A 21,401-nucleotide genomic window follows, 5' to 3' on the forward strand; every position below is an offset into this window, starting at 1 on the left:
ATAGTATAAGAATGCACCTAGACAAATAAATCATCGACCACAAGAGACAGTGAATTCACAAACTTTACTATAATAACCAGGCCCATACAAACACATGCTGTTGTACAGTGTTAAAGAAAAGATGATGTCAGATTGTCAAAGGTTTCATTGCATGAGGACTTTTAGTCTTTAAGACTACGCTCCGTTATCAGAAAGTAAGTAATAAAGAAAACATGACAAATTAAACAAACTAATAAATACCACCATCCATTCACCTGTCGGGACTCAACATCCCTTGAAAAACAATTAATTAGAATTAAACCAATATCTAATAAATATGAGAGGCCATGTTGAAATGGATATACTAAATGTGCAATATATGTACATAACATAGACTTTTCTGCTTTGCAGAATTTAAGTGAGAGAGAGAGACACCATGGCAGAAACTGCTCATTTCAATTATTTGTATGAAGATGAACATGAAAATGCATTGTTAAAAGAAAATTGGGGTGTTTATGTCATGCAGTTTGCCCCAAGGGATTGCGGGGGTCTTTTTAGAATGATGTTGTCCTCCTGGACACCATAAATGTTCACTTGTATGGCACTGCAAACTAGTTTTATACACAGCAGTAACTGAACAGTCATGGTGACATCCCTTTTGCACTTGCCTCAGAGGGGACATCATCATCATTTTTGCATTATCATTCTGTGTCCTTGTCCTTTGCAGTTCTTCTCCCAATTCTCCATGACATTCACGCCGTCCCTGAGTAACGTCTTCACTTTTTTTTCCACCATCTTGACTTGTCCTCGTTCGTTTTATCACCAGGTGTTCAGCTCTGCATCCCAGAGTGGACCAGGTGGCTCTGATCAGCAGTAATATGGCTCTTTGCCCTACAGCCTTTCTGAAACAAGGCTAAGGAGTTGCATTCTCCTGAGAGAGTTTCTTACTGGTGTCTCCAAGGCACCCCTGCTCAACAGTATTTGGTACAGTCCTGGGCGGGAATGCGGGATCTCACAGTACAGACACTGACTGGTGGAGTCCACAGACTTTACTATGAGAGGAAGGGCGGCTGACTTCGACGCGAGTCAGCGTTATTGTACAAAGACAAGATTCAGCACCAACTGATGAATTTGTCACAAACAAACGGAAACGCAATATCGTGAAACACTGATGAACGGGCAACACGCTAAATTCACCACACTGACGTTTTTTAGAAAATAAATTGACAGAATGGAGCCCAGATTGATTTTTTTTTTTTTTTTTTGAACACCTCATTATGGTTTCAATATTAGGTGAACAGAATGCCACATCTCAGGCACATGTTCAGGGAAAGTGTATTAGTGTAATTATGTGTGTGAAAGCAGCTCTTTAATACAACCATGGTCTCAGAAGGATGAGTCCAGTATTATAGTTAGAAGTGCTTTAATTGTTCGGTTCTGAATGGTGAGGAGACCCAAGCCTCTGTGCGTGCGGGACCAAGGGTCAGGTCAGCACCGGATTTGTGTGTGTGTGTGTGTTTGTGTATGTGTTTATTTGTGAATAAGTGAGTGTGGTCAGACCCGAACATGTGGTCCAACCCCAGAAGTGAGAGGGACGGTGGAGCCACAGTCATAGTCCATGTCCACACTTGTGTGACCTGAAGCCATCAGCCCGCCCACCGGATAAGCTCGTCCATCCACCTGTCTGTCCCGAAAACTCTGGATGTAGCTCTGCCAGAGAAAAAAAAAAAATCATAGGTATAGATTCAAAATATTACTACATTATACAGTGAACATAAACAGAAGCTCAACCTTAACATTTTTAAGCTTTGGGTGAACAGACCTTCAATGGAGGGACAGAAATCTCTCAGATTTTAGTTAAAACATTATCTTCATTTGTGTCACAAAGATGAAAGAAAGTCTTATGGATTGGAACGGCGTGAGGGTGAGTAACTGATGACTTCATTTTAATGTTTGGGTGAACCCTTTAAAGGGAGACTTATTTCAAAATGTATAAAATTACTATTTCCATGAAGATGCATTAAGCTTGTCACGTGACACCGCGGCCACAATATCAGACAAAATAAAATAAAACGATACATCACTCAGTCACACACTGATGTTTCAGTTTTATTTTATTTTTATTTAAAATATTCACAAACTTGTAAACCAGATTGCGAACTATCTGATTTTCTAATACATGTAAATAAGTATTTTGTTTACATGAAACAAATTTAAGGTCATGCTAATTGACCAGTGCCTTCATGTTAGTTTATGCTGCAATGCACAGAATCAGAGCCTGTCAGATTTACAACAGATACATTTATTCATTCTCCTGAAATTCATGAAAGTAAGTGGCCAGTGAACTGGGAGAAGAATAAAATAAATGTTACAGTTACCTCCCCAATGTGTTTGTAACATAAAACACAGTCAAATTATGTTTGAAAGGGGTTCAATTATTTCCCATAGATTTTCTGCTTCAATAGACATCAGTGTGTATTTTACAAACTATATATTTTTTTCTAGTACATATGTGTATTTAAATGTCCGAAACCTAAAATAAACAAGAAAACACTGAACAGTTGTGATATACAACAAGTCTCTCTCTGGCTTAGCGCCAGTCAAAGCACAAAAGCAGATTTGAATTTAGCAGTTGAGCACATGATGCACTGAGAGTTTTAAATACACTGGTGTGATTGTATGCGTCAAAGGCTTAAATAAATTCTCCATCCAGATAATTAGAAAAATTAACCAAGCTACAAAAAAAAATTCCCCAAGGAATTCAAAAGGGGGCATTATGACATTTTTTGACCCCAAGCCCCATTCATTTCGAACCCTGCCCTCCAGTATATGTGTATAATTTGTGCAAGTATGCATGTATAGGACGGTGTGTGTGTGTGGACTCACAGGAGAAAGTACATCACCGTCAAAGCGTCGTATAGGGTTGGGTTTCCTGCGGTAGGCAGGCTCTGGGTGCAGGGCTTTGGCGGCATGTGTGTGTTGTGAGTCCGGCTTCTGCTTCTTTTTTTTCTTCCTGCTGCTTTCCCTCCTCTCCTCCTTCTGACGAATACGCATGAGCTGAACTCGTCGCTGCTGGCGACTGATCATCACTGAAAAAGAGAGAAAGAGTGCATTACATAACAGTAACATACATTTTGTAAATAATTGGCAGTGTTCACTTAAAATTGAAAACTATTTCTACTAACTAATTATTTCTAAACTACTGGTTTCCATACAACTAAAGTGAATGGGAATGAACATTGTCAAACAAATGAAGCTCCACAAAAGGACCATAAATGTAGTAATACAGCACACATGTGGTGTGCCATGTGATGTATAATTCCCAATCCATTCAATAAGTTAATGCGATGAACACAGACAGAGTATGTTTACATGCACTGTGTTAATGGTGTACTATTTTTCCTTTATTTTAATCATCCATTCTTTTCTACAGTCATGCACACTCTTTAAAATCCTACATATGTTTGCACGATCAAAGTCGCATTCTCTGGCACAAACCCAGGTGTAAAACCGGTTTCTCTTAATCCCTTGGCGTAAAAAAAAAGAGTTTGTGTTTACTGTATCATGTTTCAGAAAGCTGCTTTCTGCAAAAACCCTGGAATTTTCTTAAATGTATAAACTTAGTCACTGAAATTCACTTTATTCTCTATTCACTGATAATATTTACACAGCATGCTCTGTCATGAGAAACATAACGAAAATGATCAACATATAGCGCAAAAGTTGTATAGAATTGAGCTGCATGATTTGGGGGGGGGGACTAATTGCGATTTTTCTGATAAAATTTTATTGCGAAGAGCTTCAGGTTACAATAGTATATTACTATTTAACTATAAAATAAAAATAGAGTATTTAAGAAAAAATACCATTATGATTATTCATTTTTATTTTCCAGTACAACGGTAAAATTACAATTCTAATATTTATTTCTTCCAAATCAAGCTTTTATTTTGGCTGAAAACTGCAGGGAGCTCTTAAATTCACAATGAAATGTAAGTACAGACAGCTCTCTATTGTGACATTGTACATCTAAGTAAAACAGATTATTGACAAAGAAAAAAATGCAGGCTGTGACTTGGTTTCATGCATTGATTGTTAATTCGATTTTTAGGTCAACATTTTTTTTGAAGACTTTAAAGCTTTTCTCTTTATAAATGCTTTCGTGCTGCTTGGAGACACTGAAAACACCGTATTCATGAGATGCACGCGTGCAAATGAAAACAGTGCCGCTGTGCATATGTTTTTTATTTAATAAAATCGCAGCCTTTGCTATTGATAATCACACTAAGCAATATTTCAATTTCATTTTGATTAGTCATTCAGCCCTAGTATAAACTACTTTTATGGTCTTTTATTTTTGGAGTTTGACAGCATCTGTGCCTATTCGCTTTCAAAAGAGCACTCTGCACGTTCTGCTAAACATCTCCTCGTGTTCCATGGAAGGAAGAAAGAAACTCATGCAGTCTTGGAATGACATGAAATAATGCCAGAGCATTCATGTAAACTCACTCTTTAAGAAATTTGACATTAAAAACCATTCAGTGGACACACACTTGGAATGGAAACTGCCTTGGAGAGACAGAGAGAACCTCTCCATGACCTGATGCTCTGCTCTGCATGATTGTTTCTGTGATCATTAGTCACACAGGCCTGAGAGCACACCGACAGACAGGAACCATCTGCTGTGCTGCACACACATTCATACAAACCTTCTCTCCCTCTCCGGTACAGTAAATCTATAAGAACAGTGTGTCACATACTCCAAACAACACTCTGTCTCTCCCTGACTCACCCTTCGTGTGGGAGTAGCCCTCTGCCGTCACTCTCCACTGCACCAAAACACCCAGCAAGGCGAGAGCAGGCCAGGCTCCCAGGACCACCCACGTAGTCCAGCACACCGGCTCCCGGGGGCCCGTTTTCACCCGATCGTAAATATACCTCACAAGTCCAAAGAGCTCCACGAAATAATCAGTGGCCACGACGATCACTGCAGCCCCGAACACGGCTGTGGAGAGCGTGGTGAAGCATCTCTGCCACTGCAGGGTGAGGACGGCGAACAGCATGCCCAGCCCCAGCAGCACGCCCAGGGGCACCCACACTGACCGCGGGGGGTTGGATGACAGCTCCTCCATGCCTATCAGGGTCCCGATGCCCACCAGCAGGCCCAGGAGCAGCCCCACCATAAAAAGCCCAACGCTCCGTACCAGCATAGTCACCAAGCCGCACAGGGTGCCGATGCCCAGCCCGATGCCCACGCTGGCCTCAATGCTCAGCTGCGTGTCTAATATTCGCTCCTTGTAACAGAGCAGGAAGATGATCACAGAACCGAACATCAGACCCGTGAGGAAGAGTACAGCCTTAAAACAGCGGTAACCTGCAAAAGGGAAAGAGAACTGGAGGTGAGAGTTGAATGAGTGAACAAATGTGCGAAAGAGTGAAGGAGGGGGAAGAGAAAGACATCCGAGGTGGATAAATACTGAAAGTGTGTACATACAGACTGGCTGATTTCACAGCTCAAGAATAGCAGTTTATTAGCAGCTCAACACTTTCCATAGTTGTCAGTGAGAAAAAAAAAGAAAAAGAAAAAAACCTTAAAACAAAACAGAAATGCCTTTAAAGTTGAAGCCCTCAGGATTATACCCTTCATGTATAATACTAAAAAATAACAGGGTATTAAATAAAAATAAAATCATTAAAAAGTTCAATAAATAAATTTTAAATGCTACAAGTGAATTTAGGCATCAAATTACAATATACATTATGAAAATAGATATGAACATTTCATTGGGTCATTCCGTGTCAACTCCCGGTCCCTAGCTAAAAATTTAGTTTTTTTTTTCTTTACTGTTGAAAGAAATACATGGATGAAGAAGACAGACATAATGTTGTTTTGATAGAGGGAAACACGATACATTTCTAGTTTCAGTATTATTTCAGCTGAAAAGTTACCCACATTTGGTTTTTGAACATTAAAAATGGGTAACATTCAACAATTTGAACATGCACTGAATTCACTTTAAACATATATTTTTAATTATTTTTTTAGCTATTTCAGTTCAAATATATTGAGAAGATTCCAATATATTCAAGTCTGTGATTTTGAGTAAGGGAAAATACCTGTTTGTATTTGACATTCAGTTATGCTGTACAATTAAAAGACAGTCTGCAACTAGCACGGCACAAGTAGAACGATAGCTTACTTGTTAATGCACTGGCATTGGCAAAGCTATTGCTCATTGGACGTAGAATCATGCAGCATAGTTTTTGTACATGCAGCCATCCACAACCTAACCATAAGCTCTACTTTTCTGCACAATGTTAACCATAAAAACGTCAACATAACAGAAACTCTTAAATGTCAAACATAACTGAACATTAAACATTAACAGGTCTTTCCCTTCACTCCAAAACACATTAAATAACACTTAATTTAAACATTTACTCTCCAGATCCAGCCATATCCAAAGCATGCTGGGAAATATAATTCCTAAGCCCAGTTTCAGTTAATGCAACAAAAATCAATCATGTAATCCCAACACAAATGGTAAAAGTAAACTTAAATTCTAAATATATTTAAGTGGATTGAACACAATGAAATTAAGTTAGGACAAAATGTATAGAAATTGTGTTGCTTTAGCTCATTTTAATTAATTAATTTAAACAAGCAGCACAAATCTTCTTCTTTTTTCAGTGTGAAACCACATTGAGATCCCCATGTCTCTGGGATTAAACCTAATAGGACCTTAAAAATTAACATTACAAAAGAAACATTTATTAAGAACCAGAATCTAGAAGGATATTAAGATATATTTAATACTTTTAGAGTTACAGTAACATGGTTACCTTTGGAAAATAATATTTGTGGCACTCTGGTATGTTCAATGCAATTGTTTTGATAGGAAAAACAAGATACATTTCTAGTTTCAACGTTACTTGTTCCTCAACTGTTCCTCTTTGAAAAAAAAAAAAAATTATCCGCGGTACTTTTAAATAGTGGATTATTCTGTAAATATACATCCATTACATTTAATATTTTATCTTTCATCACTATTTATGTTTGTCTTGCTTACATTTTTTTTTTTACAAAATAAAAAAAATGAAGCAGGGAAGTTTCTCAAAATTGGTTGATTTAACAAGAACGATCCACCTTAAGTTTATTCAGAGGCATAAAATATGCTCAAATTTGGTGTAGATGTTATTTATACAGATAACTTACTGTACATTAAATGCACATATACAAATATATCAGTTTTCACTCTATAAATTGTCTGATTAAAATGATATTTAAATGCATAGTTGTACAATCAAAGTTCAGTAGTTTTAATTGTGGACGTTTTTAGAATTATTCTAAAAGGCTTTTTACTTTATTAAAAAAGTATGTCCTATCAATCAGATAACAGAAGGTACATTGTAAATTGTGTGCGAACTGGTTTTTCAGAAAAGTTTATTTTCATAACAATGCTATTACATTGTTAATTTCTTTACAATGATATTGTTTGCATTTCTCATGCAATGTGGGTAACCATTCAAAATAGAGAAGGCTTAAAAGTACGGTGTCAAAACATCCATTAAATTCTATATGACAGCTGTTGACTAACAACATAAGTGGATTGAATGGTATACAAAAAAGTAGAATATGTTCCCTTTAAATCTGTAGCCATCTCAAGAAGAATGCAGTACAGTTATACAAGCTATGACCTTATTTAGAACCTCATCAATATTGAAAAGAGGGCAAAAAACAACTCTCAGAACAAGAGAACATGGGTTTGACACAGAAACAGAATAAAAATTGAAAACCACCACCACCATAACTATAAATAAATAATTATAATAGGGACAGACTGCAAGCATGAGATCATGTGCCATCTACAGATTGTTAACTGTAATAAAATTATTCACATTGTATCTTGGTAACATATTAAATTGTGTCTTGGTAATGCACATAAACATGAAGACTCAACTCACCAAAGAAGCAATAGATGATTCCGAAGAGACAGCACATAGAGCAGACCACCGAAGGGACCACCTCATAACGTCGTCCCACTCCATCGCTACAAGGCTCTGGTCCAGCTTCTCTTGAGGGAGGGGCCAGCTTAAAGGCTAGGGTCTGCAAGGTGGACGTCATGGTGACCGTAGTGCACTGGACGGAGCGAACAGGTTGTAGGGAAGGGGTGACTGAGGGAAGGGGAAAGGGCTGGGAAATCAGGGTACACCACGTGTCCACATGAATCTACCTGTAAGAGAGAGAAAAATCTATGTGTTAGAAGATTGGAAGAGTAGAAGTTGCATAAACCAACATGGAATTAGTAGGAAAATCTAACCAAGTCAAGTCAAATATATTCATATAGCAGTTTTCACAATACACATAGTTTCAAAGCATCTTGACAGAAAATCATGATGTTAATGTTTATGAGTCAGGCGATAATATAGTTTACATTTTTCTATGATATAACAATCAAACAGTTGAAATATGCCAGATATAACATATTTCCCTCTATGCGAGTATACTGTATGTATGCATATAAAGTTGGACATGCTTATATATCCAACTTTATATAAAGAGCTGTTATATAAGAGTAATAAGTTACATTTTGCACAAAAAAAAATCAGGCAGTTGAGATTTTCAATATAGTGCATATGGCTTTACTGTACGTGAGTGTACTGTATGTATGCGGATAAGGCTGGATATAATAACTTTATATATGGAGCTGTGCAATAATAGTTTACATTTTGCGAAGACAAACAATCACGCAGCCAATATTTGCTATACAATATATTGCTTTACATGGGAATACTGTATGTGCAGGTAAAGTAGGATAAACTATTTATCCCACATTTAATATAATGCTGGGTGATAATATACTGTGTATTAAGTGTACTTTTTTCAACAATATAACAATCAACCAGTTGAGATTTGTGTTGAGTTTTTCCATTTGAGTTTTCAAGTTTTAAAGGTTCCGAATTACACTGACTCTTTCTCTGTCCTGCCCCTTTAGTTTTACCTTTTCCAAAGAAACCAAAGAAACAACAACAAAAAAAAAAGAAACTTATAGGAGAACTCCAGTCAATTTTAACATTGATCTCATTTTTTTGTAAATTTGGAGTGCTGTCAATACAGAGAACAACGACAAAAATCGGTGTTGCCTACACCATGTTATCCTCTTTTTAAAATTTGCACCCTGTTGACTTCAATGGGGCAAGTTTTAAACCAGCTTTTAGCCTCTTAACATCCTTGATGTGTCATTACTGTACAAGTGCACAGCTAATGTGAGTGATTCCTTCAGAGTGATCACGGGTGAATCTGACTGCAGTAGATGTGAAAGATGATGTTATTTCAGCCAGCGCACATACCTGTATTTTCTTCCTGTTTTCGGTCGAAGTCCATAGTAATCGATTGTCGAGTTCACGCGCGTGATCATAGGTAACTAAACCTATGCGTGTGAACTCGACAATCGATGTCAAAAGGACTTGCTTGTGAAAATTAGATAGACAAAGAGGTATTTTGTTAATATCAAAAAAAAAAATTACCACCAAGTTGATTAATAATTAGCCTAAATGGTTAGGGAAAATATTCCACATAGAGCAATTATTTTTAATAAAACATTTTAGCCAATTTATTTTAAAAGTGCTATTCAAAGTTGTAAAACCACTCTGATCATATGGATTGCATAATATATTTTTCTTTAAATAATGAGATTTGTTTTTCCAAACAAAATCAAATAACAACTTGTCAAACTCTTTGGTAAATGTCTTGGGTACAAATAGAGCTTGGGAGATATACGTAGACCTTGACAAACCTTCAGATTTAGACAATTAAGACACAACCATAAATGGATAAATCTCTCTGCAACCAAGAGTCAAACTTTCTTTTTGTACTGTTGATAATCGGATTAAAGTTAAGAGAAGCACGATATGATTCATCTTTACAAAGTTTTACACCAAGATATGTGACTACCTCCTTAACAGGGACTCCATCAATTTCTTCAAGGTTAACACTCCTAAGTGGAAATATCTCACATTTGCTAATAATAAGGTTAAGACCAGATACTTTAGATAAATTATTTATAGTATGAATTGCTTAGCTCTGCTAAAATAGTGTTGCGTCATCGGCTAGCTGCCAAATTTTTTATTCATTCCCAAAAATGTTAATACCTTTAAGCATAATAGGTGCACTAAGAAATTCCTATTTACATAGCAAGAAAGAGAAATCTACCAGAAGTCCCATTAACCATTTTAACAGAGCTGTTACATTTGGTTTACAGGGTTGTAATTGCCTTTCTAAAAAATTCCAAAATTTAAACTAGCCTATTCTACTGTTGCGAACATGAATTTGTGTTCTACTGCATTGAACACTTTATTAAAATCAACAAATAGTATTAGATTGTCATCATTGAGAAGGTGACTATAATCAATAAAAAAAAGACTAATATTATTACATATGCCTCCTTTTCATGAAACCAGACTGATACTGATCAATTAGGGAATCCATTCCTAATTTCAGCCTGCTGGCAAAAATAAGAGAAAACAGTTTGGAGAATAAAAGGTAATGATGAGTTTACAAATAAATTTTTCAATACTTTCAGAGATGCCCTTTCCCCGTTTATTTTAGCTATGTTTAATGAATCTATAAATAATGGAATTTTACCTTCATCTCTCAGACAGGGGGTAATTACCTTAATACCAAAGGCAAATAAGGTAACCTTATCTCTAGATGGGTGGAGACCCATAACTTTATTTTTCTCTCCCTTTCTTTATCTCCCCCACTTTCTTCCTCCCCCTCCACCGCTTGTTCAGTCATGCCCTTCTCCTCTGTCACATAAGTTAGGCCTAGTTGTGGTTCCTTTTGTGCTTAACGATGCCTAATAAGTTTAACTGTTCTGCCGACAGGTCTTCTTTAAATCACAATCTAATCAATGGACAATTCTTCTCTGACAGTTGTGTGATTGTTCTGGCACTGTTTACTACAGAATAGTGGTCGATCGATATTTGACATTTTTATTAATCGGTTCTTAAATATGTTTTTCTGTATGGCGATGTATTGGAGGCGAGGCTTTTATTTTGATGGCACGCCAGACTTTTAAGGCTACGTTCACACCGTCAATTTTTGGGATTGACAACCGCATTTACTTACAACTGTGTGAGTCTCGAAATGTCCCGTTCACACAGCAAATTACAGCAGCGTCTTGAATAACATTAACTTACTGTCTCTGTACGAACGTGCAACGACTAGAGTCAAGCCCCAGTAACCATAGCGACAGTGACCGAAGTAATATCAAAAATGGCGACGTCCACAAAACTGAAAAAGTCTTATTACTTTTGACACGACAAGAGTCCAATTAACCCGCGAGTTCCGTCAAATGTTCAATAACCGACAGAAGCTTCAACGTAATCACTCGCGTTTCACGTGACAGACAACTATTTGTCCAGTGCGGTTCTGTTCACACAACGCGGGTTTTCCGAGAATGCGTTGTGACTCGTGAGTCCTGAAAATTTTGGGTGCGAGTTCGGTTGTCACTCCCGTAATTAAATAATAGAACTGTATGTGAACGTAACTACACACACACAGGCTTTATATCGGTATATTGGTTGACCACTAGGCCACTACACAACTCTTAAGTTTCTCTAATTCTAGTTCCTGATTCTTTATCCAACACTCTTTGACACTGCAGAAAAAGTAGTAATGTGTCAGAACTGCTGACCAGCAGTGATTGGAACCACTAAAGTGGTTGTACTAAGCCATTTGTTTCAATGAAATGAACTGGTTTGTTGCAACCATGATTCATTTTAACAACCGCCCTAAAAGGGGACATAACACACACAGTTTCTGCCAATCTCGTGTTAATCTTGAGTACCTATAGTATTGCATCCTTCATATCTCAGAGGAGTCTTTAGTTTTATCAGATTTATAAAAGATAGATACAGCTGTACCGCTTCTTTCCGAAAACAGACGAAAAACTTTGGCCATGTTTAGCAGGAGAATCCAACGGTTTAACAATGCAAATAAGTCAGAATGCATGAAATAGCAATAGCGTGTGCAGCACAGCAAAAATAGACTGTGGAAACTATCGCTGCACTGCTGTATACGCACCGCTCCTGGAACGCATTGCCGGATCGCATCCGAGTGCACTGCAGTGTGAAAGCTCTAACCTGTTAACATTGGTACGGAAAAAAATATGCACTGCAAACGGAGTATGTGTGAAACAGGTATTAGACATCCCCTTTACGAATCTAAAATACTTTGCATTTGCAGTAAACAATACTAAAATTAATTTGATGTCTCTTAGCTCAAAGGTTATTGCATGTTTTAAAGTGCCCTTATAGTGGATTTTTGAAAATGACCTTTCATGTAGTGTGCAACATAGCTCTAAGTGAATGAAAACATCCTGCAATGTTTTAAATCTGAAAGTGCACCGTATATGAAGTTGTCTCTCAAAAGTAAGAATCGACTCTGAGTCAATGAAATGAATTGTTTTTCAAACGAGTCATAATCCGTTTCGTCGTGATGTCAAGACGAAACATTAGCATATTGCCTGCCCACTTACTGCGCGTGCAGACACCAGATTCCTGTGGATACTGGATAGCATCATGTCGAGAAGACGCTGTGCTCTACAATGTGAAGGTAAAGCCAGTTTTCACGTTTCAGTTCCCACGTTCACCGCAATAAATTTGAAATAAATAAGTGTAAAATAATCAGGTTGTTGATGGACATACACTTGTGATGGTGAGGAATTACAGTTGCAACATATCATAATGTACCTCAAACTGAGTAGTGTCACTGAGAAACGTCCTGCTTGAGTCGTCCTTGCAATGGAGGTTCAGGTTGAATGACTAGTTCTTCCAGTGTTTCATCAACATCGGACTCGTGCTCAGATTGATATGGTAAAATCAACGTCATTGTCTGTTACTGTCTTTAGTTTAGTACGTAAAATCACTGAGCTGCAGGACAGAGCTGACGTTCAGTTATGGCAAAGGGTGTTTTTGTTTGACGCGCGATGTACGTACGCGGTAGAACAATCACAACAGACTGAGCTGTCTGGCCAATCAGAGCAGCTCACGGAAAGGCGGGATTTAGAGAGACTGATTCATCTGATAAGTCGTTTGAGAATCATTGAAAAATGTGATGTCCAAATGTATATTATGAGAAAATGAAACCTTTGATGCATGTAATGAAATTACCTTTGATGCATGTAAACCTGTTGGTAGGAGACTACAAAACAACATTAGGAAACTTTAAAATAGCATAATAGGTGCACTAGGGATAGGGATAAAAAGCTATTTAAACCAACTAGTGCATACATGTTTTGTTTGGATAAAAAGTCATAAAATCAGGTCATAAACATATTTCCAGCATGTTTTAGCTGTACTATTACTGCTTTTCAACCAAAGTAACTGTTGTTACGTCCCTTTTGGTCTGTTTATGTGTTTTATGCTGTTGTGGGAGGTGTTTGTTTTTATCCAGGAAGAAGACCGAATTGGTTCCTACAGTCTGATTGGTGCCACGCCCTGATTGATCAGCTGACACCTGGACGTGTATAAAAGCCTCCTTCGTTACTGCTTTCATTAAGGCGGGTGTACACGGTGCGAGTTCGGACACTCGGGAGATCGTGAGATATTGCACACGTTACGAGTCAGTTAAACTGATAATCGCATCAAAGCAGCTGGTACACGGCACGACTGTCCTGCACGAATTTTATCCCGAGCCGGTGGCAATCACGTGAGCTTTCGCGCTAAACACCGAGACCGGAGCTTTCAATGTTGCAAGCAACTATAGCTTCAGATAGAAAAATGACAGAAATGTGTGTGCAAACGATTTGTTGAAAAGCAGAGAACAGTAGTCATTCCTTTCAACATAGAGAGAGAGAGAGAGAGAGAGAGAGAGAGAGAGAGAGAGAGAGAGAGAGAGAGAGAGAGAGAGAGAGAGAGAGAGAGAGAGAGAGAGAGAGAGAGAGAGAGAGAGAGAGAGAGAGAGAGAGAGAGAGAGAGAGAGAGAGAGAGAGAGAGAGAGAGAGAGAGAGAGAGAGAGAGAGAGAGAGAGAGAGAGAGAGAGAGAGAGAGAGAGAGAGAGAGAGAGAGAGTGTGTGTGTGAGACTGTATGCGCACGCCTGTATGGTTGCTGCCACTGAGTATAGCCCCATCGATCTAGCCTGTGTGGTTGTGTATGATTTGGCAATAGGGGACAGCCTATAGACCCTTTTACAGTTGGTAAACATGGTGACTTATTTGTGTTAGCTGGAGGCAGAAAGATCCCTCTGGCCGCTTCACTAACGCTAGTTTGCAAGTTTTTTTAGCTTGTTTTTTTAACAATGACTGAAGAAAATCCTATTTTTTTCTTAATGTGCAAGGTCACTCACTGTCCAGGACCGTGATTGTTATTTGCAAAAGTTAATTTTAACGGACGGAACCAGATTACCGTACACGCTCAGTCAATGGACGAACTAACAGGATTAACGTTAATGCTACCCCCGGTTGAGTGGCCTGACTTCTACACCTGCCCGATAGAGAAACCGAGGGTAAAGAGAAACTGAGGACATATAAATATATTTAGATGCCTATAACTATGTGCTGAATGGTCATGTAAAGACGATCCGCAGTTCTGCCTAGCCAGCGCCAAGAAGACAACAATGTAAAGAGTGACACTACGGTGCAATTTTAATGATATGAATATTTTCTAGAAATAAAAATTCCAGATACAGCATACTCATTTTTCATCGATACTTGCACCCAACAACACAACAAGATGACATTTAATAATAAAAATAATAATTTAAGCTCCTTATTATGTAGCCAAATCTGTGCTGGTTTGTATTGGCCGCCTCCAGTTTCCGTTTGTTTTGCCTCCAGCTAGCGCCGTGACGTAACTGTGACGTCGGCGCAAAAGGGGTCTAGCCTATACACTGTTGAAAATCTTTTTTAACATGTTTAAAAATTAATTTTTTAAACATGTTTAAAAATTATCGGGAGGTGCTCGTAACGTGGTCCGCTCGGCTCGTAATTCCTCTCACAAGCTGTGAGCCGCGACCATCACCGATTTCCACGCGACCATCTGCGAGCTCGTAAAACAGCAAAAATCGCACCGTGTACGCCTGCCTTTAGCCTTGTGCTCACTCGCTACACTTGTCTTGCCTGACTTTGCTACTTAGTGTATTAGTAAGACTGTTAAGAGTGTTTATTCTGGGGTGTGCATTTGAGAATTGTTTAAGTGAGAAGAGTTTGTTTGTAATTGTTTGGAAGTAATTGTATTTATTTATTTTTTTTCTAGGGCAGTAAGAGGTACATGCAAATTAGTAACTTTTTTGTTTGTTGTTTTGGGCTCTGTCGGCTCCTGAGGTAAAATCCCCAATTGTATTATAAACCTGTTAAAACTCAATAAAAAATATTGTTTCATTTACTTTTCCATAAAAAGAAACTGGATCGTTTCCTTTATGTTACGTCCTTTACCCTAGACGGGGCGTAACACTGTTAAAGTAACTTTTTACCCCATCAGTCAAATCCTCAGTGGATTCCAAATGGCCCGAGTAAGTTCACTCATCTGCTTTCTCAATATAAATCAGACTTGTCTGAAAGAGATGGTTTTCAGTTGTAATCCTGCTCATTATGTACAAAAAAGAGCTCTCGGTTCAATGACCTGGTTGGCGACAAGCTGACAACTCTATAAGTGCTTGATGGTTGACTGATATTTGGCTTTTTTTTTTTTTTATTATTGGCATCAGCTGAGCTGTTCACTTGATAAGTGTTGGAAGCGGGACTTTTATTTTGAAAGTGCTGAGAGCGCAGATTCACAGGAGCTCCCATTCTCTGTCTTCATTAGTTTACTGTGTTTGTTTAACAGTCCTGTCTAATAAATTAATAACATTTATTTGTGTGAAAAAACTCAAATACATCTACAGAATCAAGAAACTGCTATCTAAAAGTATAAGGGGCCGTTTACAAGACACGCTTTCAAACTATTTATGCGTTTTGGGGGCCTGAAAACATATAATAAGGCCCCAGGTTTCAAAGTGCAAGATTTTGAAAACAATACCGTTATCGCCTCCATGTAAACAGCAAAATTAAGAATTTGTGAAAACTGTAACATCATGCGCATGCGTATTATGCGTTTAGTCTAAAGGCCCTTAGTTTTTCTTTACAAGTGGTGTTGTCAACTACCGGCCTAGCATGCATAACACAGCATTGTTATGCATAGTTGTTTTTGTGGATCCTTGTAAAAGGGATCATTTTGACAACGTTGTCGTCTGTAAAAAACAAAGGAAAAACTTTTCCATTTTTTTCCCCAAGTTCAATCGGCTTATATAGGCTTTATATCGGCCATCCTGCTCTCTAAGATATTAGCAACACACCCATTAAAAAATTGTACACTTCAAAGGGAATGAACTCAAAGCCAAAAACGGATTGTGGTGTGTGTGTGTTTTTATGTGCTTTCTAAAACCCTCTAAGCAAAGCTCTCTCTCTAACGGTGCATTCACACTGGGTGTCGGCTTTAACGCTTCTCATTTACTTTGAATGGGTGACGTCATGCATTGCTGAACTAAAATGTGGGTTACATGGCGTTGCTCATGGCAGAATTTGAAAACTTTTCAACTTTAAGTGCCAATGCAGGCCAATTAGATTGCCTATGCAAATAACCTAGCGCAGACGCTAGTCAATTGCGTTCATGCAACACCGGAAAGGAATGTGATTGGCTATTGTCACTATGACGGTCGTGTCAACACCAAGCTTCAGAGTCAGACACGCCCTCCATCAGGCGTTGACGCCGATGCCCCGTGTGAATGCAGCGTATAATCATCCTCTTTAAAGCAAAGCTGCAATAGCTATAAATTTTTTGCTGCATTCATTCTGCAGTTTTATGTACAGCTGTTTCTGAATTAGTGCTGGGCGGTATACTGAATACCGGTGTTTATTTTTGTTATGATATGAATTTTTAATATACAGCAATACCGGTGTATGTTGCTTTAACAACGATCGGAACGCGGCGCAACACTGTTGCACTGAGGTCACAGCTATATGTGTTACTAGCGTGATGGTGAAGATGGATAGGATAAACTATAATTGATAGCTGTCAAATTACACTCACCTAAAGGATTATTAGGAACACCTGTTCAATTTCTCATTAATGCAATTATCTAATCAACCAATCACATTGCAGTTGCTTCAATGCATTTAGGGGTGTGGTCCTGGTCAAGACAATCTCCTGAACTCCAAACTGAATGTCAGAATGGGAAAGAAAGGTGATTTAAGCAATTTTGAGCGTGGCATGGTTGTTGGTGCCAGACAGGCCGGTCTGAGTATTTCACAATCTGCTCAGTTACTGGGATTTTCACGCACAACCATTTCTAGGGTTTATAAAGAATGGTGTGAAAAGGGAAAAACATCCAGTATGTGGTAGTCCTGTGGGCGAAAATGCCTTGTTGATGCTAGAGGTCAGAGGAGAATGGGCCGACTGATTCAAGCTGATAGAAGAGCAACTTTGACTGAAATAACCACTCGTTACAACCGAGGTATGCAGCAAAGCATTTGTGAAGCCACAACACGCACAACCTTGAGGCGGATGGGCTACAACAGCAGAAGACCCCACCAGGTACCACTCATCTCCACTACAAATAGGAAAAAGAGGCTACAATTTGTACGAGCTCACCAAAATTGGACAGTTGAAGACTGGAAAAATGTTGCCTGGTCTGATGAGTCTCGATTTCTGTTGAGACATTCAGATGGTAGAGTCAGAATTTGGCGTAAACAGAATGAGAACATGGATCCATCATGCATTTTTACCACTGTGCAGGCTGGTGGTGGTGGTGGTGTAATGGTGTGAGGGATGTTTTCTTGGCACACTTTAGGCCCCTTAGTGCCAATTGGGCATCGTTTAAATGCCACGGCCTAACTGAGCATTGTTTCTGACCATGTCCATCCCTTTATGACCACCATGTACCCATCCTCTGATGGCTACTTCCAGCAGGATAATGCACCATGTCACAAAGCTTGAATCATTTCAAATTGGTTTCTTGAACATGACAATGAGTTCACTGTACTAAAATGGCCCCCACAGTCACCAGATCTCAACCCAATAGAGCATCTTTGGGATGTGGTGGAACGGGAGCTTCGTGCCCTGGATGTGCATCCCACAAATCTCCATCAACTACAAGATGCTATCCTATCAATATGGGCCAACATTTCTAAAGAATGCTTTCAGCACCTTGTTGAATCAATGCCACGTAGAATTAAGGCAGTTCGGAAGGCGAAAGCTGGTCATACACAGTATTAGTATGGTGTTCCTAATAATCCTTTAGGTGATTGTATATTACAGTGTTTCCCATACATTAATTTACAATATCAACACTGCCAACCACAAATTGATTTTCCAAAAGGCTTTGACATTGTTGAATAAACATGAGCACTGCACATTTCAGAGTCAAACCGCGGCACGGGTGTTTTTATATGAATGTATCTGAAGTGAGAGTTTCAATGTTATTTCAATTTAATCTTTCTTTATCTTTCCTGATAAAGCAGAGTTATGAGCCTGCTTTGTGTACAGCCGTTACCGGGGAAACCGATATTTCTGCCGCTCCTAAAGCGCCTCCTGCTGTCACCTCTTTGTAAACAGCCTTGCAAACCTGTATTAATACTAGTGTGGATTTCTTCTACAATATTCACTTATGACAGTAAAAATAGGGCATTCTAAGTCTACTGCAGTATTTCCACTCTCAATCAGTAGAAAATGTGATTCTTGAAATGTAATTCCCAGTCATGCTTGAAAAAAATAAATACCGTCATATACTATGAAACGGGTATAATTCTGAAAAATACCGTGATATGGATTTTTGGTCATACCGCCCAGCACTATTCTGAATGCAAAAATACATTCTATGAAACAAGTCTGATGGGCATGGCCCTAAACCAACTTAATTATACAGGGCTTCCTTAGGACCCACTAGTCAACTATTCATTCAGAAAACCAACTGAGTAGAAGATTATGAAACTATGTAGTTCTGCATATCCCTAGCCCATAATTCCCCTGAAGTCAGTCTGAGTTGAGTGTGAGAAAATTCTCCATTCAGTTGTGCTCTCTCCCTATTTTCTCCCCTTCTCTGTCATACAAAGCACATGCCTTAGTAATTATCTTCAACATAGGGATAATCAAAGCTCTGTTTATGTCAACCCCCACGTGGCAGAGAATCCCTGCCAAACCAAACTACAATCCAGCACAGAAAGTAAAAAAGCCATATTCTACAAACATGTTTTGATAAAAACATATTTTACATCAATAGATCCCCCAGACAGATGTCCAACATCAATGACCTTCCACTTCCTGTCTGTGACCATAACAATAAAAAGATGCAACCCTTATCAGCTCTAGGCCAAGGCAGCATTGACCAATAGGAAGGCAGCCTCCCCCTCCATAGCAACAGACTAGGATCCAATCAGAGCCATTCTAGCTTGTGGGGCTCTCCTAAGTGTTGCTGTAGCATCATCATCACAACATGAGGAACTAAAACAACTGACCACATACCCTCATTTATGCTTATACAAAAGTTCATCATACTCTCCTGAATGTTTAAACTCGCATTTGTGAACACAACAAGCACAAGTTTAGTTGAGGGACGAATATAGTCCAAGTTATATATGTAAAGATGTAAAGAATTGTTTGGGGAAGTTAGTTTGATGATTTTACTTTTTACTCAGCAGACTAACATTTCTTTTAATGCAGAGTGAAAAAAGAGGCTGATTGAATGTAAAGTGGCTTCATGGAAATTGAAGTTTGGGATAAATTAGTAATTCTGAATAGTGTATTCTGCAAGACATCACACAGGTTGTGGTCTAAGTAGGTTTTTAAAAACTGTGCAGTGCATTTCAAGTGGCAATGCCATCAAACACCATTTTTTTTATTCAGAAGTGTGTAGAACTCACTCAGAATGGCCCTTCAAAATGACTGCTTCTGAAAGTTGAAAGCTTTAAAACAATCCAAATTGTTATAAACCATTTCCATTTCAAATAAAAGCTGTTTGTCTGAACTTTCTATGCATCAAAGTTCCCACAGCACAACTTTTTTTTAACATTGATAATAAATGTTTATTGAGCACCAAAACAGCATATTAGAGTGATATCTGAAATGAGTTACTGCAGTTACACTGCTGTGGTTTCTGATGCTTTCTGAAACTGTCACTTTCTTGAGGTTACCTGAGGTCACAGGGATGACTTGTTTATCGACCGTATTAATATCATGACCTCTGGAGTGTCTTGCCCCGCCTGTTGTTGGATAGCGAGATGGACACTTGTAACCACGGTAACCTAATCTGACACAGCTGTTAGAGCTGTCTGGCTTCGATTTATCCCATTGTTTCAGTTTGTCTTCCTTTTGCTCAGTTCCTAGCCTCCCATTTTTTTTGTTCTTCCTCACTTGCTGTTCTCCTCTAAAGCTCATTAATTACTTCCATCTGCGGTTGTTTACCTCAACTTGCACTTCTTTCCATTTAAACGAAGAAGCTTAGCGTTCACCGTCTTCATTCCCTGGAGATATTTTAGTGGATTTGGTCACCTGTCCTTCTGTTTCTCACCTAAACGCTCTCAGAGTTGCCTCCATGTCACACGCTTGTGTTTATCTGTCCTCTAGAGCAAGAACATAATCAGATTCCTGACAAACACTATATGATTAATCGCCCGCTGGTCCAACATTAGCCACCCGGCCCATTCCCATTCCAGGAAACACGTTTAAATAACCATCCAATTTACCTTACACCACTGCATGTAAAAGCGGAGCACTCAATGAGATTAAATCCCTTGCTTTTGTTCATTGTCGCTTTCCATTCTCTTATTTTCTCTGATCAACTGAAATGCAGTCCAGTCTTTACTGTTCAGCCAGAGTCCCTCTCCTATGGGGAGCCTACAAAGTTAGCTAAAACAAGTGCAAAGTCCGTCCAACAGGGAGATCTGAGGTTGTTCTTTTTGAATGGAAGTCTCTGAGAAGATGCACCTTTGTGCGCTAAATAAACTGCTTTGGTGCAAACACAGCTTAACACTTAATAAATTGACTGATAGACAATTGACAGATGAAGATGTTGCCACTTCCTCCTGAGTAATTCTCTAGTTTAACTACCACTGTAAACTGCTCTAGTTTTATAACCTGACAAAGAGGAATATGTTTAAAGGGGACTGTGAGAACGTCTCGGGTTACGAATGTAACCATGAAGGAGAACGAGACACTGCATCCTAGGACGCTTTGGGGAACGCCTCCAGAGTGACCTGTGTCTGAAGCAGGTGTCTTAACACAACAAGAACATTGGCAGGTGACCGCCTATGACGTCACTACCGGTGTGACCAGCAGTGTTGGGAGTAACGCGTTACAAAAGTAATGCATTACAGTAGCATATTACTTTTTGCTGTAACGCAGTAGTGTAAGGCATTACTAATCAATTTTCAGTAATATTTTACAC

The 21,401-nt window shown here is 38.7% G+C and overlaps 1 protein-coding gene across 2 annotated transcripts in view; it reads right to left on the reverse strand.

Annotated features, from left to right (window-relative positions):
• Positions 1-45: 45 nt before the first annotated feature.
• The window catches only part of tmem198ab (transmembrane protein 198ab), a 32,833-nt gene continuing 11,477 nt past the window's right edge, over positions 46-21,401 (reverse strand). For both annotated transcript variants that reach the window (XM_081381369.1, XM_081381368.1), the window contains 4 exons: positions 7,945-8,213; positions 4,772-5,353; positions 2,866-3,068; positions 46-1,689 (listed from right to left, as the gene is read on the reverse strand). In XM_081381369.1, the coding sequence (XP_081237495.1) occupies positions 1,534-1,689; positions 2,866-3,068; positions 4,772-5,353; positions 7,945-8,104 (1,101 nt within the window). In that variant the 5' untranslated portion in view covers positions 8,105-8,213 and the 3' untranslated portion in view covers positions 46-1,533. The remainder of the gene's footprint in view (positions 1,690-2,865; positions 3,069-4,771; positions 5,354-7,944; positions 8,214-21,401) is intronic.

Source organism: Scardinius erythrophthalmus (assembly GCF_964197995.2).
Source record: "Scardinius erythrophthalmus genome assembly, chromosome: 12".
NCBI lineage: Eukaryota > Metazoa > Chordata > Actinopteri > Cypriniformes > Leuciscidae > Scardinius > Scardinius erythrophthalmus.